Source organism: Pezoporus flaviventris, unplaced genomic scaffold (genome assembly GCF_033815535.1).
Source record: "Pezoporus flaviventris isolate CSIRO_AGI_PZ_B2104156 unplaced genomic scaffold, CSIRO_AGI_Pfla_v1 ptg000007l, whole genome shotgun sequence".
Taxonomy (NCBI): Eukaryota; Metazoa; Chordata; class Aves; order Psittaciformes; family Psittacidae; genus Pezoporus; species Pezoporus flaviventris.
In genome coordinates this window covers 11336499-11363176 of record NW_026892555.1, presented here as the reverse complement: position 1 = coordinate 11363176, position 26678 = coordinate 11336499, and the positions used below count along the sequence as shown (strand labels likewise).

Here is a 26678-nt window from a genome sequence, read left to right as displayed (position 1 = left end):
CCAAAGGCAATCCCAGCAGTATGTCACATACAAATACACTGACAGGACAAAAAGATAAAAGCAATTAGAGGACTTTATTTGAGCTTTCTTTATCTTAAAGAAATATATCTTTATATAAATATATATGTGGAAGTTATCTTTAATGAATTTTGCAGTGAAAAGGAAAGAGAGCAAGAAGTCATTTAGTCCAAAATCAAGACTCACTTGGAGTACGTGAAGGCTGCAATCTCTTTTTTCATTTCCTAAAGAGAAAAGAAGAAAAACTAGCAGTTAGCATGAATAAAATCCAGGAGAACCTTGTTTATTTGTTTGTAAGAAAGAATAAATAATGTGCACATACAGTAGGAGTTTGTTATATTTAACAAATCCACATGCTACCACTATCCCAACACCTTGCTATTCCCACTAGCTTCAAATGCATCCTTTCACATCCAAAAATCACGTAGGCAAGAGGGGCTGTATGAGTCTGTATCCGAACATCCAGCTTATTCAAACTGAGTCAATACTGGGAATCCCTGGCTGGGACCATGGGAGCTTCTGGAAGATTTTTCCTGAGTTCTGACAACTCAGAAATTGTCTCAGTCAGGGAATCTGACCACTATCATTAAATGGTCACAGGCAGGAATCTCCCCATATGTCAAACGAAGGATGCTCAAGCCCTGCTAGTTAAAAAGAGATTATGGTGAGATGAGAGAAAAGCCTCGCGCTCCTGTTATGTCTCACACTTCCTGTCTTTTCAAGAATGGCATGACTACAAAGTATTGCCATGTTTGACTGCCTGCAAGGGGAGAAAGAGGGAGCCACAGACTGAGAAAAGCACCCTCCTTCCATAGCCCACAGCCCTAGAAAGCGTCTGGAGAAGAGCTGTTGACAGACTGAGGTGAACTACTTTGCCAGGGTGGACCTTCAAGTTCAAGGCTTTCCCTACTAAAAGGGCCAATGATTATGCCAAATATAACATGACAGTGATAGGAAGTGCCAGAAGACACAAACCAATTCACCTTCACTAATTCAGTTTTGTCATAGTCTTCTCGATGCTGGTAAATGCACTGACTGATAACTGCGTAGAGTTTTTCCAGCTGCAGAATGGTGAACTTCTTAGTTATCAAGGTGACAAAATGCAACAGTTGCTGAAAAAAAAGAATGAGGGAAATACAAGTTTAGACTTCTAGTGTGAGATCCTTTGAACAGGGTTTTCCATGTTTTTGGAAGATAAACAGTAACTACAGAAGTGACATCCTACTTTTTCTACTGTAAAATAAAATACAAGTGACACTTCAGAGACGGGATTCAGTACCTCAGAAGCTTTAACTGGAGAAAGTGAGTTAATTTTTCATACTTCACAGAAAAGGAAAGTTTAATTTTCAGACAGCATCTTATTACTAATCAATGATCTTCATTCCAAATCAACTGCTTCCAGAACAGCAGGGAATGACACAACCCACTTGGTTACAGAGCAGCAGCCACTGCTAAGCCACTATTGCTTTCCATCAGAGAAGCTGTGGCTGCCATGCAAGGGTGCAGTAACTGGATATTTGGAAGCCAGGCTGCAGATCTTTTAGATACAGCTGTGCCATCCTGAATATGGAGTTACTGCTGGTAGAGCTTTGAGTTGGAACAACAATTATCATTCAGCCTCAACTTATTGGCTCCATGACAATCCCCTGTGAAACTATTTCCAATTGCTGCCACATACATGACTGCAGCCTCGAACACTGCTGGGGATGGGGCAGCCACAGCTTTTCTGGGCAACCTGTGCCAGTGCCTCACCACACTCACAGGGAAGATTTTCTTCCTCATATCTAATCTAAATCTACCCTCTTTCAGTAGAAAGCCATTCCCCCTTGTCATGATAAGCTTTATGTCAACTTCAGGGTTAAGTTGATCACTGTTAGAAATGAAGGTCCTTTTGAGGACATGCAAATACCAAAGCAAAACTCCCAAATCCATCATAAAAACTGTTAATACATTAATAACCAACAGTACTAGTAGGTTGTCAGGCGGCTATTTTACAATTCAACAAGCCCCTTTAAATTAAAAGTCAGGAAGAGAACCCAGTCTCCTAAAACTTAGTTCACCAAAAGCAAGAAGAGCAGTCTACACCTGGCGTGGAAACTTGACAGTCATGGTCCATCACAGGCTGAATTATTTCACAAATTATGTATCCTTCCCATAAATTGTTTTAATGTGCATCAGTTAACAACTGACTTCAGTTACAACTGCACATGTAGCTACTTCAGTATTAATAAGTAAAATTAGACTTACTTTGAGTTCAAAGTAATCCACAACCACTGGCTGCGTGGGAATTTCCATCGCTTTTTCAACACCCATCGCCACTTGCTCTTCTCCACCAGAGTGCCTCACACAAACTACACGGGGCACCCACACATCTGCAATGACAGATTCCTTTAGTCAGGATTTCTGTTTATCTGGAATACAGTATTAGTGAAGTATCCTCTACCTGGAATACAGCCTCTCTCTGCAAGGACAGACACAGGACTGTTACCATTTTTTCCACTGAGAAATAATTGACTTTTACTTTCTTCCTGGCAGAAGTCACTGCTCCATCAAAATTGGAAACAGACACTCAAAAAAAGCACTGGAGAAAAAGGCAGGGTAAAAACAGGGCAAAAAAGATACCATCCTGTTTCCATCACAGCGCTGCGTGGTATTAGGAAACACATCTCCCATTGTGATACTCATATAATAAAAGAAAGTCAGCAGCTGTTTGTCAAGTTTTTGAATAACAGACTTCAGAATCAAAACCCCAGCAGCTGCAGCAGAAGGGGAGCTTGGCTGGCAGAGCTAGAAGGGCAGCACCATTCTGCATGTTAACTTTAGAGATACAACAGAACTAACAGAATGGAACTGAAGGAGGCTGAAAGCTAAACAATTGTGTAATCCTCCTCAGGGAGAAAAAAAAGAGCTAAATTACCTGTTGAACCAGCTGTATTTTCATTCGCATTTTTGTGTCGTTCCTGCAGGACATTTTCATTCTCTTCCATTAAAGAATCCTGTGTGGACTCCCCTTCATTGTGATCTGTGGTAGAACCAGGTCTTCCCGTTTCTAACTCCTCATCACTCTCTACTTCATTTTGCTCTTCTGGAACTTTATTCTCTTTATTGAACTGAAAACTCATCCTCTTGTTTGTGATATTCGAATGCACTTTCTTCTTTTTGCGTTTTCTGTTTTCCATATCTACAAAAAGAAAACAGGAAACGTAACCCAAAGCATGCCCAAAAGTTTTTTCCTTCTAAATCCAGCATCCTGATCATACGTGACTTTCAAGGAAAATGACCAAAGGAACTCAAGTACCATTCTCTCTCTCCCACATCTGTTTAGAGACTGAAGAGCTGCACATTTGCTGTTAGATTTTAAAAAGGCAGCTACAGTATTTCATTCACAAAACCATCAGCTTCAAGATCTTAAGAGCAGCAAATTCTTACTTTGGATAAAAAGTATTGCTGCAAAGCAAGGTTATTAGATCAAGTTGCCATCTTAGGATGGAACAGATATGGATGCACAGAAAAGCAAAGCATTTGGAGACAAGCCCTTCAAATCTGTTCTAATGCAGATTCCAGTAAGCTCATGTAAAACAAACTTCCCGTTTCTGTCTTCCAGAAAACCCACCATTCTTTGCATACACAGAGCTGATGGGTGAAGCTGCTGGCAAAATCCTCAGTCATGCCAGTGAGACCAGCAAACCTCACACCATGTCATGCACTTTAACTGAATGAGGCTCAAGCCACTTTGTTTCTTGGACAGAGCCTTGGGCGACATGGTCTAGTGTGGGGTATCCCTGCCCATGGCAGGGGGTTGGAACTAGATGATCTTAAGGCCCTTTCCAACCCAAACCATTCTATGATTCTATGTTCCTTTCACAGGAAAAGTGAGGAAATAATGATTCTTCCTTTGCAGAGCTAGTATTGCTCCCCTGGTTTTTCCCTTTTCCCACATCAATTGGGAATTACAGTAAGAGGTGGCATACAGTTTAGCACCTGAGGGCAGGGAATGGAAAAATACTGTTTCGTATAACTGAAAAGTCATTGGGGATTCAGAAACTGCCACATACAACATTTCTGACTTCAAGAGACTTCAACATTTAAGAGCCATTAAACATCAGTGGGCAACAAAGGCCACAGTCTTACAATGTAAACCAACCACTGCACTTGAACTTCATAACCGTATTGAATGAATGCATTTATCTCATACAGGGGAGCAAACTGAAAAATGCAATGCCTTTGGCATGAAGAACCAGGCATCACAGAAACCTGCTGAGTCCCAAGAACAGAGAAGGTAGCAGTAGCATTAGCACCTTCTCTAAGGAAGCGTGAATAAAATACAACTTGCCTTTAGAGTAGGGTGTACTGAAGCCTACAGGCTCTGCTGGCACCTTCAGTTTATCACTACAATTCGGGTCCGTTCCCTTACTCTCAGCAACAGAGTTCTGCTTTGGCATTACATGGTAGTAAGATGGAGCATACTTTGAAGAGCTACAACCTTGCAATAGAGAAGAGATGACAAAGAATTGTGTTGTGCACTGTTGGTTACAGAGACTAGTCTTAAAAACCCTTAGTGTCAAAACCCATACCTCTTTCCTTACGAGATTCTTGTATTTCTTCACAGCATCGTTCAAAATCTTTATCCATTTCTTCCCTCACTATGGAATATGCAGTGTCCCTCAGAATACAAGCTCTGTGCCTAATGAGACGATCTGAAATTTCAACAGTCAGAACTGAGCATTTTTTACCAGCCAAATACATCCTCCATTTCGATTACTAAGACAGAAAGATTTTGCTCTTCTCACAGGTAGCCTCTGAAGGGTTCTCTCAGAGAATATTTCAGCATAACAACATAAAAGTTCATTATTAAAGCAAAAGAGTTACTGATTAACTCTTCTGTGACAATTCCACATCCAAGTATTTTAACGCTACATTTACAACCTGGCAAGCAATGCTGCTCTGTGGATGTTTCAAATGATCTAATCACATCTCTGCTGGCCACAGGTGACATTCATCAATTTATACGTTTTAACTTTTTCCAAATTAGGGATAAAAACACATCCTCACCTCCAGGCTCTTTATCTGGGTTGTATTCTAAGGCGTTGCTACAGATTAGATCAATGTCTTTTAGAAAGTCTCTTGCAGTTAGGTACTGGTTTAAGTCAATCTTGGACAGAACTGTTGAAAGGTCCATGGGGTGTTTGATAACTGTGTTATAATCAGGTACCTACAAATGAAACATATATGCTCACATTTAACACAGTGTCTCCCCAAATTAATGATTTTAATGAAGCCGAATAGAGGACTTCTTAAAACCCCCAAATATTTACGACGCATACAAAGATGCATTTAACCAGATAGTTTCAGTTTACATTTAACAGTTAGTTCCTTGAAAATGGAAGGGTTATTTTGACTGACTTCAAAGAGACAGACCAGTAGAGGGAAAAAATGAAGCAGGGAGGGAAGAAGCATGTGTGGGCAGAGAAAGGAACAGACACCCAGACTTCCCCACAGGAAAGAAAACTCTCACAGAAGTCACCCAATATTCTCTTTGCTGTTGGCAGCAAGAAAAAGCTTGCAAGAATTGCACCTTTCAAGCATCTGTCTTAAGCATCTGCTTTAGAATGAGCTAACTGGACCCAGGGGTGCAGATTTCTTTACTCAGACCATAAAAGGAGCCTAACAACTAGTTCAGATGAGGACATCTGTGTTTCCATGATTTGAATAATACAAACCAAGTAGAAGTAAAGGGAAAGAGAAGTCAGTAGAACAGGAATTTGCTGAAACACAAAGCTCTATTAAGACTACAGCTGGCTTGGAAGTATATCTAATTTACCTCCTCTGGGTCAACAGGCTTTGAAAATACTCTGAAGCGTCTGTCAATGACAAGTCTATGAGTCACATCCCTTAGGAAAATCCTGAGTTCACGCAATGTATCCTCCTCCTGCTCCTCCAGCTGCCTTCTTTCCTCCTCTGTCAATTGTCGAGGCTTAGGTGGTGGTGCTACAGGCAGTTCTTCCAATGGACGCCAAGCTTAAATGAATAGTAAAGTTTCAGTCAATTTATGGTACTCTGATACAAGCAGATGAAAAATTACTCAGAGAAAATTACCACCAAAGTAACTACTGTACAGCTACGAATTTAGGTAGCAAAGTTTGTACGCAGAATACTCTCACCTGCGCTGGGTTTGGGTGCAGGAGGTTTAGCAACTTGATTTACAATTAAGTCCTGAAAAAACATTCCTCTTTCTTCCCTATTAGGCAAGTGGATTTTGAAAACTTCTTCATGGTTGTCATTAAATAAGTCTTTGATCTAAAGCATATGAAGAAAAGATATTTTAGATATAAGGCCACACAAATGCACGTTCTACTCTAAAAAGATGAGTACCTGTTTAAATGAAGCTAGATAATCACCTAGACTAGATAATCACCTAGACCTAGCTAGATAAGGAAGAAATTCTTTACTGTAAGGGTGGTGAGGCACTGGAATGGGTTGTCCAGGGAAGCTGTGAATGTTCCATCTCTGGCGGTGTTCAAGGCCAGGTTGTACTGAGCCTTGAGTGACATGGTTTAATGTGAGGTGTCCCTGCCCATGGCAGAGGAGTTGGAACTAGATGATCTTAAGGTCCTTTCCCACCCTAACTGTTCTGTGATTCTATAAGGCAAACTGAAAAGTCAACCACTTGGCCCTGAAAGGCCAGATTTTCACAGGTTAGCACAGCAACTAAAAACATCTTCTTTGAGGAACACCTCTGGAGTTGCAGCTCAATGAAAACACCATCTGGTACACTGATGAAGTGGTGACATTCAGCACTACCTCCAGGACTCTCCATTTCGTATTGGCCTCCTTGCTGTCCGTTAGTTTAAACCTTTAAGGCAGCTCTAGAAGGAACAGGCAGGCTTTTAGTAAAGGGATGGAGGTTTGGTTGGAGTTTCTTTTACGACTTTAATTAGTTAAAATGAGGTGTCTGAAGTTGCATTCTTCCAAGGTCTACTCCATTTTTGTAATCTCTGCTCCCAAAAGGCACAGAAGGAATTTCAATCCTTCTTTTAGAAAGGACTTATAAACAGCATAAAAAGCTGTGTATAAAGTGAAGCCCTTTCAAAGCATTTGATGATAAAACACATCTAGGTGTTCCTCTCCCCAAGGAAATGAGGCAAAATAATCACAGCAGCACATTCACATGTTGAACACCTTCCTTTCATGCACTCGCAGATGTCCAAAAAGCGCAGCATGTCCTCTTACAGAATTTTGTTAAGGAATACAACAACTGATTTCCAGGTGACTTAAAGAGAAGATGAAAATTCTCTTTCTACTCTGTCAAACTTCCTTTCCACATTTCCATTTCAAGCACTGTATATTCTTGACTAAGTACATACCCAACCATCTTGTAGTCACTGGAATTTATTGTCTGAAGTTATACGTATGTCTAATAAGCATGAGTGTGAGAGAAGGGAGAAAAAGTTGGGTCAAAGTCAGTCTCTTTATTCCAAAACCACTTTAAACAAATGCTTTCAGCAGTGTTTAGTCTAAGCAGATTTTAAGAGACCTGGTTTGGATGCCCGAGGAATAAGTGTGAATTTCCTTCAGAGTCCACAGAACTCCAATGCTTAACGGATTTATTTATAAGCAAGAAATTGAACAAAAAACGTTCAGAAAAGTGTGGCCAGAAATACCTCTTTTGGGAGATCCGCGTGACGCACATCAGATGTTGCAAGCAGCAGAACTGGAGCTAATGTTGGAATGTTCTCCAGTAGTGTTGTAAAAGTAGCTTTCAGTGTAGCTCCAACAGTTTCCCACCACGAATGGATATGTGGGATATAAATTATACTGGGTGCCGTTCTCTGAGCTTCTCGCATCAACTGGCAAAATGAAAGCTTGGATAAGAAAGCTAAACCATGGGCCAATAAACAACAATGCATGAGACCAGATTACGTGTGTTGGAAGACCACAAGCCATTGCCTACGGATTGTACCTCAATCACAGAAGACAACATGCATCTACCGTGTGAGGGAAGTGGGAACAGTCCTTTCACATGACAAATTCCTCCATGCACCCTTTCAGATTATCACTATTCAGATATCCAGATGATCAATATTCAGAATATCAATATTATCAGTATCTGCTTATATTTAATTTTCCTAGTGAAGAGATATACACCTGTGTACAAATGTCAGTGAATTTTAATACTTTGACTGCATACCTTGCAGCACTAGAAGCTGCCTATGAAAAAAAAGAATAATGCTTCTTTTGCCCCCAAAACCTCCACTGCCCTTTAAGTCTAACAAAAACAGCAGCTACAAGTGCTTGACACGCAGTCAGGCTGATGCAGAGCCATCTACTGGGAGCACAGGTTCTTGTGAGGCAATGGAAACAACTTCCTGGATCCCACTGAGACCAGCAGCATTTCTTGCCATAGAGAGGGGTTTATTTGCAGCACCTCCCATCTTCCCGAGCTGCTACAACATCCTCACTAATTCGGAATGGAAAATACGACCACATATAATAAACTTATTTGATATCATCTGATCTGGAAGAAAAGCGCATTTTTCAGATGGAAGTAAATGTAAGAGCACATTCAAACCAGGCTGCCTCCACCAACAGTGAATTTGGCTTACTTTAAGAGTTTAGAAACAGTTCATGAATGCTATGAGATTAAAGAGGGGAAAAAAGAGACACCTGTGCACATGTTTCTTCTGGTGAGGTGCTGCTTGCCGACAACATACATAGGTCTAGTGTATAAGCTGGAAACTTCTCCAGGGCGTGTATTACTGCAGGTGCCAAATGAGAAGTTTGCCCGTATCCTGGCTCTCCCACTAGTAAGAACCGTGGCCTACAAGATGTTGGCTGGTAATAAACATTTCTAGAACAGCAAGGAAAAAAAACAAAGAAATGAAGTGATGAATGTTAAGAAAGTGACAAAAATAACTGACCCAACAAGGATGAAATCAATCTATTTTGCAACTGTTGACTTATATGACTTTCACATTAAGCTATCAAAAGGTTCACAAAAGCTTAGCAGAGTAAAGGTACAAACTGCAGCCATTGTGTAAGTTCTCCTCATAGTGTTTTAACAAACCATTTCTCAGTTTCGTTCCTGCTACATAATTTGCTACGGGTTTAACAATCTTGGAAGGCAGAAAGGCAAAAGATGGCTACACAAATCCATAGATGGCTTTTATCTAGAGGGACAGACAGCCCAGTTTCTTCAGTCTTGAGTCTTTCAAGCAATACGATGGATTAAATTAACACACTCCCAGAGTCTGTGGACCATTTTTGACTTGGGAAAAGAGGGCAGGAACATTCACTGTGATGGGTTATGGCAGCAAAATGCTTCATCTACCACCCTCACACCGGAACTGTTTCCAGATCCAGCCATATTGACAATATAAACATAAAGGGGACAAACATCTACCTGCCAAAGTTGAGGAATTTTTCCGGTTGACTACCAGGTGTTTTCTGAGTTGGATTATCTTCAAAGATCAGTGGTGATTCTTCATCACTGTCAATCACATCATTTCTTAAAGCGGGATTTAAACTGTCTGAAAGACAAGAGAGGTTTGTTAACTTTCCTGAATAGGCTGTAGCTTGCTCTTACATTAATAGAGCTTCTAAATCAGCACTGGAAACCACTTATCTTGTATTTCTGCATTTAAGGGCACTCACTGCTATTTTCTGTAGAGCTCATTCTACCACAGATCTAAGGAGATTACACAGGTCTTGTACAAAGCTGTCCCATGTCCCATGATTTGCGTAAGATATTCTCTCTGCATTGGTGAAAACTTGGAGGCTTTTCCCTTAGAACAGAGAGGATTAGGAACAACCTCTGTAGTTCCTAAACACATGAAAACCTCAACAAGGATTCTTTCTGGAGCTGGACATGGGGAAATGAAGTGAATGCCATGGCCACAGACTTCCATTTGTCTAGGACTAGCAAGTCAGAACATACAGACCAACATCTTCTATATAAGGCTCCTCAAAGATTCCTAAAGAAGATAATGGAAGGTGGACAACAGAAACAGGATGCAACTACCCATCCCCTAGCCTCTCTGCTTTTGTTTTGATGGTGGGTTTCTGTCTCTGTTTTAACACTGCAAACGATCTACCAGCTCCACTGGGAGTAATACTGGTAGGATGGATATTCTGCATAGATTAGCATAATAAATTATTAATGGATCTCCATTAATCAGGATTGGAATGACTTCATCGATTTACTTGTTCTCACCAACAGACTAATCCTGATCAAGGACTGTAGCGATAGGACAAGGGGTAATGGGTTTAAACTGAAACAGGGGAAGTTTAGATTGGATATAATGATGAAGTTCTTTACTGTGAGGGTGGTGAGGCACTGGAATGGGTTGCCCAGGGAAGTTGTGAATGCTCCATCCCTGGCAGTGTTCAAGGCCAAGTTGGACAGAGCCTTGGGTGACATGGTTTAGTGTGAGGTGTCCCTGCCCATGGCAGGGGGGTTGGAACTGTATGATATTAAGGTCCTTTCCAACCCAAACCATTCTATGATTCTATGATCACAGCCGATGCAGTCAGGAGTGTGAACTCACGTATGTTATGCAAGCCAAACCCCAAGTACACACCACTAAAACATTCTGATCTCACATGCAAGTGAGCAGTGTGATCCATGGACATATCAATTAAAAGGTGATGGTTAAAAGTTATGACAGCGAAAGCAGTATTTAGCTTAAACCACTTGTATTGTGATACTGACATGCTTCAGACCAGAATTAGAAGCATTTCTGCAAAAAAGCCTTCTCCCCCCCACCGAAACATTTCTCTTGAAAGAGGTGCCTCATACATTAAACCTTAGATCCAACTCTACAAATGATAAACATGTTGGCTGCTGTCCGAAGTGGAGTGCTCTAGTAGGGAACATATAGTTCTCCACTGTGTACCGAGAGTCATTCACGGCTCCCACCCAGCACCATGCACGTGTCTGTTCTAAAATTCTACTGCCATCACAGCCGAGAGGTTGATGGCACAAATCAGCAGTTTCTGCTTTGGCAGAATTTTACCAAAGTGGATGTTCTCGATATACCTTGCTGTTGGTCCTTTAGTGCAAGCTCTGCATGGGGAAATACTCTCTGCAAGGCTTGTAAAAGTCTTTCTAGTGTGTTTTCAAACAGTGGTTTTACAATAGGTGACAGTGCTCGCCCAGGTGAAGCCACAGCCCTCTGTGAAGCTGGAACAGTCTTCTGCATAGCCATGACAAAATCCTTTGCTGTTATCTTAATAGAAGCAATATCTAACTGCAGTTTCTCACTACTTTTGTATATCTGAGGATAGCGGCGGCGCAAAGCACAGAGCGCAGCTTCAGCACATAAGGATTTAATATCAGCACCACAGTATCCTAATGAACAAAAGAAGAATCAAATGTTATGTCAGTTTCAGGCAAAACAAAAGTCAAGGCAAAGGTTTCTAAAGTGCAACAACTGGAAGACTTTGTAGGCAGCCAAAAATTAACATGTTAGGAGAGAATTTAAAGAGTTACTGCATTGCAGAGAAGATATTACATGACTGATATCCTGTGCTTATGAAACAGCCACGACTTTGCTCCTGAGGAATATCTCCCAAACCCAGTCAATGTTCTGAGAGACACAAAAAAACTTACAAAAAAGGCAGCACCTGCCTTTGCTTGCTCCCAAGGTGTGGAGCTGCCTCACTGCCTTGCTTAGCAGCAAGGCACAAGAGCTCAGGTACTGCCTGGTACAAGCTCAGATTTCTCAGGACTCAGTCACACGCAGTAACTCACTTGGTTTTCAAACCTACCAGTACATTTTTCAGCCAGCTGTTCAAGAAATGTGTCCAGTGGCCTAGGAGTCCAGTCTCGTGTGTGAATCTTGAAAATCTCTTTTCTGGCCTGGAAACAAAAAGGGTTGCATTTTAGTTGCATCCTAAGTTTACTTGTATAAAAAACCCCACAAACAAAACAAAAGCCAAACCAACCACCACAAAACCCCAGAACCCCTTACATTAGTGCAGATACTTCTCTGCTGCTCTTCAGGTATTTTAAAGTTCAGTTCATGTGCTCTTTGCTTTTTCAAGCAGGACATTTAATAATTCTTAACCTGTCACATTAAATTCTTGTTTCAGTGCAGGCCCCCCAAAAAATACATTTGTAGCTTCCCTGAAAACGAGGTTTCCACAAGTATAAGATCTAATGATCCTGAGGAAAAAAAAGTAGTAAAAAACCCCAACCTTTATCTGCAAACAGAATGTTTCATCAAAGAGAATTCTCTCAAAACTCTGCACAATTTCATGCTGACAGTCTCATTAGTTCATCAGATTTGCTTTTCTGCCACTTTACTCAAGGAAAACAGTCCTAGCACTATGTTTCAAGTTGTCACAATTACTACAAAGAAGAACAATATTTAGGACTCAAACTACTGTCACTGATCCAGAGAATGACAACCATTGCCTATCTTTATCTCTGATCTCAGCAGGACTTTCATTTAAGTATTTCCTCATACAGAGATTAGCAAAAATGCACTTTTTGTGCACATCATTTCTTACATTTTCAAGATGCAACAGCAGTGATCTATAACTAATTCATGCATTAATTCTTTGTTATCTTTCCAGCGAATAGCAGCATCCCATTGTCTTGACTGGCCAGAGTGAAACGAAAACTCATGATAGAGGTAACTACTTGAAATCACCTTATTCATAGATATCCAGTATCAAATCTGCCCACCACAATACAAGGCAGTCTCTCCAAGCATCCCCCTCTTTTGTCTGAGTTGTACAACACTGATTTTGACTTTAACTCCACTGTTAGGAGGTGGTGTTACAAAGATGGACTTTGCCACATTAGCAGTAAGGCTGAGTTGAAGTTCTGACCTCTTTATTTGGCAAGTTGAAGAGGAACTCCCGATCAAAGCGTCCGGGTCTTCGTAAAGCTGGATCTATAGAATCCAATCTGTTGGTGGCTCCAATCACCACAACCTCTCCTCTGCTGTCTAAGCCATCCATAAGTGCCAGAAGTGTCGACACAATAGAGCTAACAGAAAAATACAATTTTCATTCACTGGTTTAGTAACTTCTCTTATATTCCACATGCCCTTATCCAACAAGCGCTCAAAAAGGGCAAGCTTTAGCTGAAGAGATGCTGATTAGTGAAAGGCTCATTTTAAGACATAAACAGATAAGGTAACACAGACCTTGTGCTGATACCAAGCTTCACAAAGTGTTTTCTATTACTGTTTAAAAATGACCTGACATATTAGTGCTCTGAGTATCTAGTTTCTAGAATAAATCTATGTGTCACAAACTTAAATAGGTTGTGGTCTTCTTTGTAAAAAGTTCAAGAAACTTCTATGAAGGCACAAAAAATGCACTACCTATGAATTTGGTCTTGTTTGCTGGACCTCACAGGAGCAAGACCATCTATCTCATCAAAGAAAATAATTGAAGGACGCATCTGGTAGGCCTAGAATGCAAACACAGGAATACTGACATAAGTAAACCAGCACTCTTGTAAGGAGAAAAAGCATGAAAAACGTTATGGCTGGAAAAGTCACTGGAACTGGGCTTTTCATACTAGCACCAGGGATCTTTAAAGATTAAGCTAATGGAGTAAGTGGCATGATTAACAGAAGACAGCGGCTTATGTCAGCCACCGAGATGGGTGACAGGAAACAAATCCCACCAGTAGTTTCTACAGCTCTTTGACAACTACCAAGAACAGTGCAGGGACTCAATTCAATTATAGGTTCTGGAAGCAAGCTTCCACTGTGAATTTAAATGGCCATACTTTTACCCTGCATCTGTTTCCCTCTGATCTAAAGCCACCATCTCTCGCCTTTTGAAACCTTTTTTTGGTGACTGTTTGCAGTTTGAGGGGGTTGCTGTGTGAGGTACTCTCATTTGTTTCATCTTTCCCAATAAATCTCAATATTTCAAACCCATAAAAAAACCCACAGAAATAATGGAACTCAGTCCCGTTTCAGTGGAAGGAGCTGACAAAACATGAGAAAGACTGAGTCCTTACAAGCATTGACAGCAGAAAATTACCATTACCACTCGGACAGAACACAGGGCATGTTTCAACCTCACCTGATCAAATAATAAGCGAAGCTGTCGTTCAGACTCCCCCACCCATTTACTCAGGCAGTCAGCACCTTTTCTCATAAAGAAGGCTATTCTCCTGTCACCTTGGCTACATTCATTAGCAAGTGCACGAGCAACCAGTGTCTTTCCAGTCCCTGGTGGACCATAGAACAGACAGCCTCTGCAATTAAAACAAACAAAACCCCATAAAAGATTCACAAAAAGAAGATTTTTGTAAGAAAACATCATTACAATAAAACGGTATTACAACCCCCATCCCTAAAACACACGACTCTTCTCTCCTAAACAAGCCACAAAGATAGCAGTAACACCTGAAGTCTTGTGATCCTACACAATTCAACAAGGCAGCAAATGAAACAAAGAGGATAATGCATATGCACAAAACCTCAAGAAAAGATCCTAATATCCCAGAAGGACACTTCCAAAACTGGTGACAAACTAATAGGGGTGGTTACAGCACAACTGAGCCAAGCAAGAACAGACTTCACAGATTCTGAGACTGGGCTAATTTATGAATCACAGGTTCATTTTCCAGTGCTACATTGAATATCCATTCTCATTTTCACAGAAGGCAAGGTCTGACAGTAAAGCATTTAACTCTCCCTTAAAAAGCTTTGAAGTTACTGGATTTGGTCTCCCATTGCTGATGATAAACAAGGAGGAGGTCCAAAGCTGGGTGCCTATTCTGAATTCCCAGGCAGATACAGCCTCAACAATTTTTCAAGGCAAGACACTTCTAGATACATTCTCACCACAAAGTAAATCCCTGAACCTACAGACATTCTGGATTCTATCCATTGTTAAGAGATTACTTTTTACTACTGCTAAGGAACCCCCATCATCACTGTTGAAAATTCTAAGCATGGAAGATAGCGCAGTTGAATATTCTCCCCAAAATAGGTGAACTAGAATCTATTGTTTTGAACAATGTTTGTTACCTTGGAGGCTGGATCTTGAATCTCTCAAAGAATTCTGGGTACAGCAATGGAAAAACGACCATCTCTTTTAAAGATGAAATGTGGTCAGAAAGACCACCCACAGCATCAAATCGTACCTAAATTCAACACAACACATTTGATATGTTAAAGAAAGCTACAGCCCCCGTAAGAGTCCATCATTGATTTTATGTCAGCAGAAAGGAAGTGTTTGGGGCAACTTTCAAATTGCTTGATAGAATACTGAAATCCAATCCAATTGTAGAGGGCCTGCTGGAAACCTCTCACTGACACCATGACCCAGCAATACTTACTGAACAATCGATTTGCATTGGATCAACATCAGCCAAACTTGCTCCAATTTTCATTCGATCCTTGCGAATGCCCTTTAGCTCATCTGGCCGGAAGTTTAGTGGCAGACACCTTATTGGAATGAAGGAGGAAAAAAAAAGTGCTTTCTAACTTCAGATGCAGCCAGAAGATTTCTGCTTTTAGAATGATGGCAAGTGAATGCAGAAGACTTTGTAAATGAGCATAAACTTCCTAAATAGTTAAATATTTGTGTAAATTGTTTTACATTTCATGTACATGGATAACTAAAGGAAAATGATCACACCAGAGATGAAACAGTTAATTATTTTACCAACTCTTAGTACTTAGGAATACCCATGCCAGCCAACATGGTAGGTCTATGAATGCAAGCTTAGAGAATAACTTCTTCTATGTGGAGTATGTGAACTGACCTTGAATTGTGTGATGGAAGAACCTCCCCACAGAACACACTGACACCTTTCAAAGACTTTTTGCTACTACATTCAAAAAGTTACAGCCTATAGGGATACTTATTTCCATGTGGATTAACATTCTAAAGGCTTCCCACCATTGCTGGTCCTTTCCAGGGATTTTGGGATGTGTGTGCCACAAGACACACATGTCTGAAATAGGCTGAAAACCTATTTGTTAGATTCTTACTAAAACAGTTTTTCTAGAGCTTTTGTTAAGTAACAAAAGCTCCATTATTTTGTCTCCTTATTACATATTCTTATGGTGGTTTTCTTTCTGAACAAACTACTATGCAGCACAGGAGCAGTACAAGCTTCTATTTAAAAATTAACATCAAAGTGTTCCTCTCCCCATTCCCACATAGAAATCAAATCACTGATTAAAACCTAACAGACTCCTCCCACCCCTATTCTCCAATTTCATTAACCTTCTTAAATTTCTGTTACGGCTGTGCCTCCTACGCCTCTCAAAATGCTCTTCATCATCATCAGATGAGGAGGAAGAGGATGTGGAACCATCACTGCGGACCCCGTGTTCCCGTCTGCAAACATTTAAACAAGTGAGAAAATTAAAGTACTAAGTAATATCAAAATTTAAGTGAATTCTATCTAAGTAACATCAAAAGTAATATCAAGTAATGTAAAAATTTAAGCGAATTCTATCTCAGAATTGACTTAGAGTTCTCTTAAGTTTCTAAAGCATTGTACTTCTTATAAATATGATTTCAAAGGACATCACATGATTTCCCTTGTCACAGAGAAATGTTAGGGAAAGGGAAAACGTTAAACTATTTTGCCAAGAAACTTCATAAACAAATTACTTGTTTCAGTCTCTCTCACACACACAAATGGAGTTTCACTTTGCATTATGTATCCACTCCGAAACATAGACCTTTTAAACTTACTTAAAAGTTTGGCTTCCTTCCCTAACCGTCTGCTTTCAAGGATGCTAAATACCGTGATCAAATCTAGCAAGAGATGGCATTCTCCATGCTCCAACTGCTTACAGGATCCAAAACTCCCTTGTCATGACTATTGCAATTTATAGTTTCATTTAGTATTTTTCTTGCTTAAGGGTGGTTTTGTACAGAAGTATCAACTGATTCTGAAGAAAAAACAGAATCAGTATTCTAAGTGATTACAAAAAGATCTGTTAATACTTCCATACAGGCTCTCCCCTCTGACAATGTTATCTTCAGTTTTAAGAAAGAAAGTCGTATCCTTCAAGATTAAATAGTCTTGAGATTTTCAGAGGAAGATTCTGGCTTCAATTCCAGAATAAAAGAATTACAGTTACACAACCTCAGCCACAACCTTCGTCATCACCTTATCACTGACCACAAACCTGCATTTTAAACAAACCTAATAGCTAATAAAAAGTGTATCCTGTGCCCCAGTATTTTTCTTTATACCCTCAGACCCACAGCAATAATCATGCTATTCATCTGTAATTAGTACCAATCCAAAGCCTCTTGAAAGCATTATTCAGGGATGTGACTGGCAGCACTACTGATAAATAAGAACTATCACTAACCATCACCAACCTGTTATTATTTTTGCAGCAAGAGCCTTGCGACTGAGCATTTGTAAATGAACATGTCTGTCTGACAGGAGAAGACTGGCCCGGAAAATACATCTTACGTTGTCTTGGTTCTGTTGAAAGCAAAGAATTTAGACTAATGCTTCAAAAAAGTTGAACAGGAAGCAGGACAGTGAAAGAAGCAGAAAATGTGACCTGTTCTGCCCATGTCTAGCTTCAGGGGAAATCTTGAGTGATTTAGGGGTGTGGGTGGGTTAAATCAGTGCACAATAAAAGTGAACCACTCCTCCCACCCCGCCCCCTACAAACAGGAGAAATGAAAACCTCAAGAGTAAGATCATCCAGTCTGTTCAGTTACTATTCTTTCAAGCATACACAGGTCATTTTTTTGTCATTTAATAGCAAAGAAATACAATGAGCACAGGCTACATGCATTTAATAAAATTTACTTGTAGAATGAAGGTAAGAAATTGAAATACAAATTGAGTGTGTACAGATTTGCATTACAAACCAAAACCAAACTCATATACAGGAAAGCAGCTCATAAGAGAAACTGCATAACTTACTTTCCAGCGGCGCTTGGTAGCGCTCCACAGTCTTCCTCTGTCGAAAGAAATAACGCTTTCGAGTGTGTTCACCATCTTCATCTTTCTCTTCACTTTCATCTGATGAAGTTGCTGTACATCAACATTAAAACATTTAAATGCTGTTGCAAATTATATTTAAAACCGCACTACACAGATGCCTATCAGTTTTACTACTACCTTCATATTAATGACACAATAGATCTGAGAACATGCAAAACCTGAAGAGCAATTTACAAAGACACATTCCAGCAATTACAAAGCACAGAGGAGCACAGATACAGATACTGTTCTGTCCTTGCTCCAATTGCTGGTGACTGCTCATCAATCTCAGTAACAACAATTGTGTCATCTTGCCTAGCCAAGATGCAGCTGCTGTGAAAACCACTACTTCAAGAAGTAATTTCTGAGAAAGTGTTTCAGGGAAGTGTATTTCGTACTCCAGAATGGCAAGACTAAGCATGGTAATGTAGCTCCAAGTCCTAGCTCTGCCACAGATCTCCGGAGCAATAATGGGCAAGTTATAGGTTTGAACTTCCCCAATCAAAAAAGTAACGTCCAATGTATACAGTTTATGTCACTAGCTTCTGTAAAGTAATTTGAAGGGGATTTTCATAAAAGATGATAAGAATGCAAAACACACTATCTTCTCCCCTGATGATCTTCATGCTAGGGAGCAGCTTTCCATACACACCTGGTAACCTACCTGAATTCCTGAGAATTCTCACTGTACCACTAAAACCCTGCAGATGGACATGCTCCCGCTGTAGTGGGGTCATTCTTTCTCATTCTGAGTAAAACCACCCTTTTCTTTTGATTCCCACTTGTCCACAGCTACCTGTTGCACCCAATTTTTTTACCTCTGAATATCTGTTCTGAGCTCACTGCAGCACAGCCCTAGAATCCCTAACTATGGCTTGTCATGTCAAGAATAAGGACTTTTTAACTGATGAGAAATCGGGTCATCTCAATTGCTTAAGACAAGGATTTGGCTAGAGCATAGCAGAGAAAATTTAAACCAGAACTAACCTGCAACAACCCTTTGCTTATCAGCTATTTTTTTGTCAGCTCTCGGGATTTCTTTCTTTCCTCGGGAGTATATACTGAGATTTTCCTAATTAAAAGAAACAAGAAAGATCAGTCACAAGTATGCAGAAAACCTGACACGGGCATATTTGGTTTCTCTTTATGCTATTAGGGTACTCCATATATACAAAAGATAAAATTAGGGTACTGGAGAAGAGAATAAGAACATCATTCTGGTACCCAGGATTAGGATCAAGAATTCCTCCTCCAAAATAGGGTTTGGTACACGTGATAGTTAAATACTTTTCTACATATAAAATCCAATGTGTATTAATTAATCACAGTAATTAATCATTAATTATCAAAGAACCTGGCAGAAGCTAGGAAAAAGCAGTTTCCAGAAGACAAAAAAATTAACCATATGGGCATTTGAGAGATGATGTACAAAGTACTATGGACAATTCCAGTTTCATTAAACAAAGGAATTCGGATCTATAAAGGAAGGCTATGAAGAGGTTTTAAAATTAAGTGCCTGTCATTCAGATGGACTGCAGAAAAAACTTGATTTAATAGAGCAAAACCAACCAGAGAAAATAGGATTGCTGTATAGAATTTTAGCACAAGTTCCTCTAGGGACAGAGACTACTTAAGCTTACAGGCAAGGCTGGAAAAGAACAAACACACATCAAGCATCAATGAATTCAGTGTTTCGTAAGATTTAAGATCCAAGCCCTGAAACAGCTGTTTGTAAACAGCATTCATTCAAAAATCGTAAAGCAATTCATAAAGCACAGTATAAGACATGCATTTCAGGGTACCACTGCTATTTCATGTCTTCTGAGGAAGATATTTCCTCCACCCTTAGAGTCCATTTGTAGCATGACCACTAACACCAAGATGTTAAATTATAATTAGAGCAAAACCAAGTGTTATTTTGGACCACACTATTCTGTGGAAGAGTTATTTCAGTTAAATTAAAATGACAAACTAAATGTTTTTTCTATGTGAAACACACTACTTAGACAAAAGAATAGTAAAATAAATCAGCATCTACATTTGTGTTGCTGAACACTCCCAGGTCTTCCATCATTCGCCGTCTACGCATCTCCATGTCATCCATCTTTTGCAAGACGGCTTCTGCAGTACTAACATAAAAAGTTGACATGTCAGAGCAAAGACAGGCAAGTATAAACCCCCAAATATATCCAAGAATACACATAATTGGTATGACATTCTAATACAGTACGCACAAAGCAGAGGCACAGACACTCAGCCAAGTTCTTAAACACTACTTGAAAATTAGTTCAAATGTTTACTGGTTTAGAGCAGATGTAAGAACAAGCGTTTGAGGATTTGCAAACAAGCTCTGTTTCCACATTTATTTTCCCCTCTCATTGATCACAGTAAAAATAAACCTTTAAAAAGTCTGTTTTAGTAAAAAAAGTAGAATTCTGAAGATCCTAGTAAGATAACAGAAATTACAGCAGTATTCAATAGCTCTTCAGCTGCTCTGCTTCTGCATGATAGCATTAAGTCACTTTTAGTTCACAGCCTTCCTCAGACAACAGGTTGCTTATTCTTTTCTTAACTGTAATTTAAGTTTCCTGTCGATTTTCTGTGGCTATAGATATTGGAAAAAAACACCCTACTGCTGTTACACTTTGCAAACCTTTCCGAGCTGTGCCAACATATCACATACACAGGGGCATGTAGGGAGGTCTCAGCCTAACCACTGAATCCACTGAGCTCTTGCTGCCAGGACTAGCAATACCTTTTTCTGTTGTCAAAAGGAGAAAGCCCCTAGCCAGTGTATGCCATAGCACAAAGGCTGCTAAAAAGTTTCATGTCAGTGGCTTTGTGAGATGATGGAAAAAAAACCCACTTACTTTGTTATAAGTTTGTCAAACAATACAGACTGATTTGTAGTGGTGTAACGACTTTGTTGAAGCCTGCAGCTTCGGCGGACCTCTAAATCTCCATTTTGTTCATGGACATGTTCTGCAGCTTTTGCCTCAGCTCTGGTCCTCAGTGTCCTGGTGACTAAAATGTGGTAACATAGAAAGTATTTTGAGACATTTAGAAAATGCATCACTACCTTTATCACCACTGCTCCAGTAAACATAAAATCTGCAGTGGAGTGATTTTTTTCTTTAAATACTGAATTAAAAGTTAATGTCATGGTGACAACACCCAACTTAATTATGTTTAAACTTTACTGTTTGATCTACCTCTTTGCATAAAACTCACCAGAAATTCACCATCTTCGAGATATCCTCACAGCTTTGGCTGATTTTGGCTAAGAGTTCAGATGTTTCTGGGGCCAAGTTAAACAGGCAGAGTAATGAAGTGCGATCCTCCTCAGAAACTGGGCTAAAAAGGAACCCTATAGAATTCCTGCTACTTACCTTCTTTATAGTCTTCTTTTTTTTGTTTTGATTTCTGCTTTGCCAACTGCCTACATTAAGAAAGAGGACACTGTATCAGAATTACTGCACGGAAGTATTTCTAATATCTTACCATATCATACTGCATCAGAAAGTTCCCCCTCAAGACCGGGGAACTTCAGCTGTTTTATGATCTCATGCTCCCAGTCAGGCAGAGCAAAGCCTGTGGACCACAAGGATCCCAAGTCTGCTGTGTACACGGTTGCTATGCGCCGAGTTCTAAGCGACTGACACCCCAAAACATTCTAAGGCTGAAGTTCTAATGGGGCACATATTCCTTGACAACCAAAGTAGGGAGAGCAAGGAGCTGGGAAAAGATGCAGAAGACTTGTACTACGAAGAGCAATTCTAGTTCTAAGATACCGGCACTCGTTTTAACATAACCATATTCCCCTGCAGGCTTCTGATTTATCATGATGTGACTCACTGTACATGCTTTCACTTTTCATTCTATCTGTTCAACAGAGATTGAACACCCAAAAATACAGTACCTCGTTAAGTGTCTTCGATTGATATTTTCACTTAATATCTCCATGCTTTTGTCAAAGCTAGAGTCCGAACAGGGTGGCATGCTTTTTCTCATTGATCTTAAACAGTGTCCACCGAAACATTTCATTTTGGTCGAGGAATACTCCTAGCAGGAGAAAGAAATAACATTTATATACACCACGTATGTTGAGCTGAGAAGGCAATTTTATCTCATTTAGGCAAGTTTTTTCTGTAACTCTTCTGAGTTACAGTGCAACTAACAGTACCTAAGTCTTGGACCACTTCAAGGTCTAGGCCAGGGACACATCTGCACTTGAGGTAACTGGGAGGCCACACCATCTGGAACCAGTTACTGATTACATTGAGGGTCTGAGAACATTTACAGAGGGATATAGTAGTAACGCAGTAGGTATGTGTGCACACATGTGGGGTCTAAATACCAGCAGCTGGAGCAGGACTCACCCAACCAGCCCCTGGGGACACCCAAGCATCAGGGACAGGTACAGACAGACTGAATGCCCGACACCATCTACCACAGGGGCCCATATTACATATATAAACTTATGTATGTGTGTGTATTATCCCACTAATGGGTTTTCACCCTGATCAACCAGAGAGGGAAGAAGGATCATTTGCACTCTCCATAGAGCTTCTAGATTCAGCTACTCCAAACATACAACAGTTTCAAGTAAGAACAACTTTTTAAGTCAGAGGCTGTACTTCTACATACATGATCACTTGTGAAATTCGACTCCCAGGTTGGGAGTGACTCTGGAAAGTTTAGCTTGCTTTAAGTCTTAAACTCTAAGTCTTGGGCCTCCCTGCCCTCTAGGGCTGTATCCCATGAAACCTTACTAAGCAGGTTCCTGAAGAGGCCAAAGTCTGCTCTCTTGAAGTCCAGGGCAGTGAGCTTGCTGCACGCTCTCCTCACTGTCCTGAGGATCTCGAATTCAACCATCTCATGATTGCTGCAACCAAGGCTGCCCTGGAGCATCACATTTCTAACCAGCCCTTCCCTGTTGGTGAGAATATTCCTTGGGAGCAACTTTAAAGGTTTTAACATCAGTTAAAAGATGATTGCAGTAATACATTTCACAAATCTCTGAGCCAAAGGCCAGACTGAAGGAAAAACAAACACTTTGAGAATGTCAGCACAGACATTAGGAAAAGCCCGGTATAGTGACCAGGGAAATCTTTCTATGTGCACTTACACACTTGTTCACTATTGTCATGTATTTTTAATGCAATGTTCACCATGTAATATCTGTGATATTTACTACCCTTTGTATGTATTTTTTACCTTAATCTTGGCTCAAATTAGGACACAGGCAAAGCAGTAACAGTGCATATTGCTAACTGTGATCGTCCTCCATTTGTAGGAAGGTATCCCAAGTCAGCAAGGTGGCAGACACCAAGAAGCAGCCAGCGAAGCAAGAGTAACTAACTCTTATCAACCCAACCAGGCTGAAAACACACACTTAAGAAGTAAACTCAGAAGCAGCAAATGGCTAAACAGCAAAGATAAGGCAGTTGGATTAAAGAGTTTTGTAAAGTATTTCAATTTTTGTAAGCATTTCATATTTTATTACTTTCCTCATCCTACAGACAGCAATTGGCAATTGTTTCTAAAAAGCCTCGGTACAAAAACTCTGTTCAGCTCTCTAATGTCTGAGGAAGTAACTCTGTGTTGAAGTACTACCAAAACAGATAAAGGTCCTTAGGCAATAAGGCTGTTAACTCTGATGCTGAGATCCCTACACAGATGGGTCATGAAGGCTTAGCCTGGAAAAACAGCAGTTTCCACTTTGCCCAGACAAAAGGGGCCCCAAATACAGGTCACACAAGAGCAATCTTGTTCACCTTAGGGACTTACACCAGGGTTATACACCTATAGACACACAGCTTTCAATGGGACACTGATCACTTTGTACCTGCCATGGAACTGCTTGGGACTGAAAACTTGGAAGAGAATAAACCCACAGATGTTGGCTTACCTCAGACTTCCGGCTGTATGGCCCTTAGTATGAGTGAAAGAAGCTGACTAAAGATAAACCCCTTGCTGGTATTAGAAAACTTCAAGAGCTGCCACTGCCAAGTCCTTGCACATTAACAAGACAGGAAAGAGGCATTAGGACCTGAACATGCAATTAGTATCATCATCATTTTATCATCTAGGGCACTTCTGTCTGTCTCTGCACTCTAGCAGAGCCTGACCATCGTACAAATGAGGTAAGAATGTGCCTCAAAGAATGGGAAAGGTCTGCAAAACGAAAAAAAACACAACCAAAACAAAACAAAAGATAGAAGAAAATAAAGAAACAAAAGAACAACCTCACAGTTTCACAATGAGGATTCTGCTTTGGTTTTCAGTGAAAAGTTTATAGCTAGCTTCCTCATTCTTCTTCTCCACACTGAGAGCACAAGCCAGCCACTTTACCTGCCTGGCTCTGCACAGCCTTTGTGTGCCCGTGTGCAAAAGGCAGCTGAATTCCCTGCAGCCTCTGACAACCCTTTCTAGGGTGGACTGCAAAAGCAAAGTGGTGACCTTTAAGCAGATTCCATGTCAAAAAAAAAAAAAAAAACAACAAACCAAGCTAGGACCTAAGGGTTTCTTCCTTATTAGCTCAGTATCACTGAAAATAATGAGAATCCACACAACTGAAACTCCCAAGAGTTCTGCTGGAAGGAAAAAGACTCCATTACAAGCACCACTCCAAGGCAGGGCTTCAGTAAAGAGCAGACCTCTTCCAAGTTAGATCTGGCCTGCCTTTATTTGTTATGGGAAGGCAGGACACCCTGAGGAGAAGAGCCCCATTTGGAAAGAGCCCCTCTATTCGGCTCTCATGAGACCCCACTTGGAGCACTGTGCAGTTCGGGTGTCCTCAACATAAACAGGCCATGGAGCTGTTGGAGCAAGTCCAGAGAAGGCTGCAAGGATGATCAGAGGACTGGAGCACCTCCCATAGGAAGACAGGCTGAGAAAGTTGGGGCTGTTCAGACTGGAAAAGAGACCTCACATCAGCCTTCCAGTATCTGCAGGGGGCCTACAAGGACGCTGGAGAGGGACTCCTCATCAGGGCCTATAGCAATAGGACAAGGAATAACGGGTTTAAACTTAAGCAGGGGAAGTTCAGGTTAGATATAAGGAAGAAGTTCTTTACTGTGAGGGCAGTGAGGCACTGGAATGGATTGCCCAAGAAAGCTGTGAATGCTCCATCCCTGGCAGTGTTCAAGGCCAGGTTGGACAGAGCCTTGGGTGGCATGGTTTGGTGTGAGATGTCCCTGCCCATGGCAGGGGGGTGGAACTGGATGATCTTAAGGTCCATTCCAACCCTGACTATTCTGTGATTAAAACCAATGAACTTCTTAAAGTGAAATGGTTCAGTTACTAAAGTAGCAACATGGAGATGCAGACAGCATGGGCTACTTCACAACCCTCATAATCACATAATGTGTCTCTTCCACTGGGATAGATTAAAATTATCAAAAGCTCAAGTAACGTTTTCACCACTTCAGGTTACTCACATAAGTGCTTTAATTAAGTCTAAAGTAGTCCTGATCTCTAACCAAAGCTTTGTTTATAAAGCTTCCAAAGTAGCACCGATAGAACCCTGACTAAAGAGTATTTCACGGGCACTTCAGGCCAACTGGAACACGATTGTAGGTCCCGTGTATTCTGTGTTGAGCGCTGGTTTTGATGCATTTTTGTCACCAGAGCAGCGAGCTCTCCCTGTGAGCATTGCCACAACTACAGCACAGCCGTCTCGCGGGTTTTCCGAAGACAATTCTTTAGGTAACAAATTATATCCAAACACGCAGGCAGAGGCAACAGAGATACATGCCAAACCTCAATACCATGGGCAGCTCACCCGGGCAGGGCCGCCCGGGGCGCTCTCCCTGCCCTGTCACCGCTCCCTGGAACAGCGGTCGTGCCAAGACCCCTGACACCTCTGGGGCAGAGGAACGGTGGGGACGGACCCGGCCGGCTGCGGAGAGCGGGTACGGAGACGACGACACCAGCTGTTTCCGCACACACGGCAACACAACCGGCCCCAGCCGCAGGTAACACAACCGGTGTGACACGATGAGCCATAGCTGCAGGGAACACAGTCAGCCGTAGCTGTAGGGAACACAATCAGCCGTAGCCGTAGGTGATACAAGCGGCCGCAGCTACGGGCTCTCACGCTAAATCCCCCCTCCTCCTGTTTTTCCCTCCACATGACGCCGACCTCCGGTGCTTTCGCGAGGGGACGCGGCTTCCCCAGCTCCTCCCAACAGCTCCCAGAGGCTCATGGTCGGTACCGGCAAACACCTACCCGGGCCCACAGCCCACCAGGCGGAGCCTTACCCGGTTACTCACGTCCTCGCCGGCCCTCCTGGTCCCCCTGGATCCCGCGGCCCTGGTGGTGACCGCGGAGGCCCCGGACCGCGTCCAGATGCGGCGGCTGCTGAGGGAGGGGGGCTCCAAGGAGATGAACTCAGAGCTGGAGTCCAAGAGGTCGAAAGAGGCGCGGCGGCGCCGGCTATCGCGGGCCACTGGCCCGGGCGGGCGGGCACTGCTGCTCCTGAGGACCACCATGGCCGAGCGGGCACCCTCCTGCCTCTACCGCTGCAGCCCGCCCGCGCGCGGCCCTCGCCGGCCCCGCCTCCCTTCGGATCCCGCCGCCTCACCCTTCCCGCCGCTCTCTGCCTGCTGCTGCTTCTCCGCCCCAGCAGCTAGTCCCGGCGCGGCTGGCGGAAGGACACAGCGCAGCCATACGCCAATTTAAGTTTTTTGGCGCGTAAAAGTTGATGCG

At 41.6% G+C, this 26678-nt stretch overlaps 1 protein-coding gene across 1 annotated transcript; it reads right to left on the bottom strand.

The window, feature by feature from the left end:
- Positions 1 to 139: 139 nt before the first annotated feature.
- ATAD2 (ATPase family AAA domain containing 2) lies at positions 140 to 26461 on the bottom strand. Its single transcript, XM_061447774.1, has 28 exons — positions 26231 to 26461; positions 21885 to 22027; positions 21355 to 21404; positions 20836 to 20989; positions 20004 to 20094; positions 18953 to 19037; positions 17906 to 18016; positions 17344 to 17452; positions 16228 to 16341; positions 15332 to 15440; positions 15021 to 15136; positions 14068 to 14242; positions 13353 to 13441; positions 12853 to 13012; positions 11785 to 11875; positions 11054 to 11365; positions 9419 to 9545; positions 8683 to 8866; positions 7680 to 7865; positions 6180 to 6315; positions 5840 to 6036; positions 5071 to 5230; positions 4593 to 4715; positions 4352 to 4501; positions 2936 to 3199; positions 2266 to 2390; positions 1002 to 1130; positions 140 to 242 (listed from the first exon to the last, which is right to left on the bottom strand). Exons 1-28 carry the CDS (start codon positions 26459 to 26461, stop codon positions 201 to 203), a joined length of 3963 nt encoding a protein of 1320 aa, XP_061303758.1. The 3' UTR covers positions 140 to 200.
- Between the last annotated feature and the right edge of the window lie 217 nt (positions 26462 to 26678).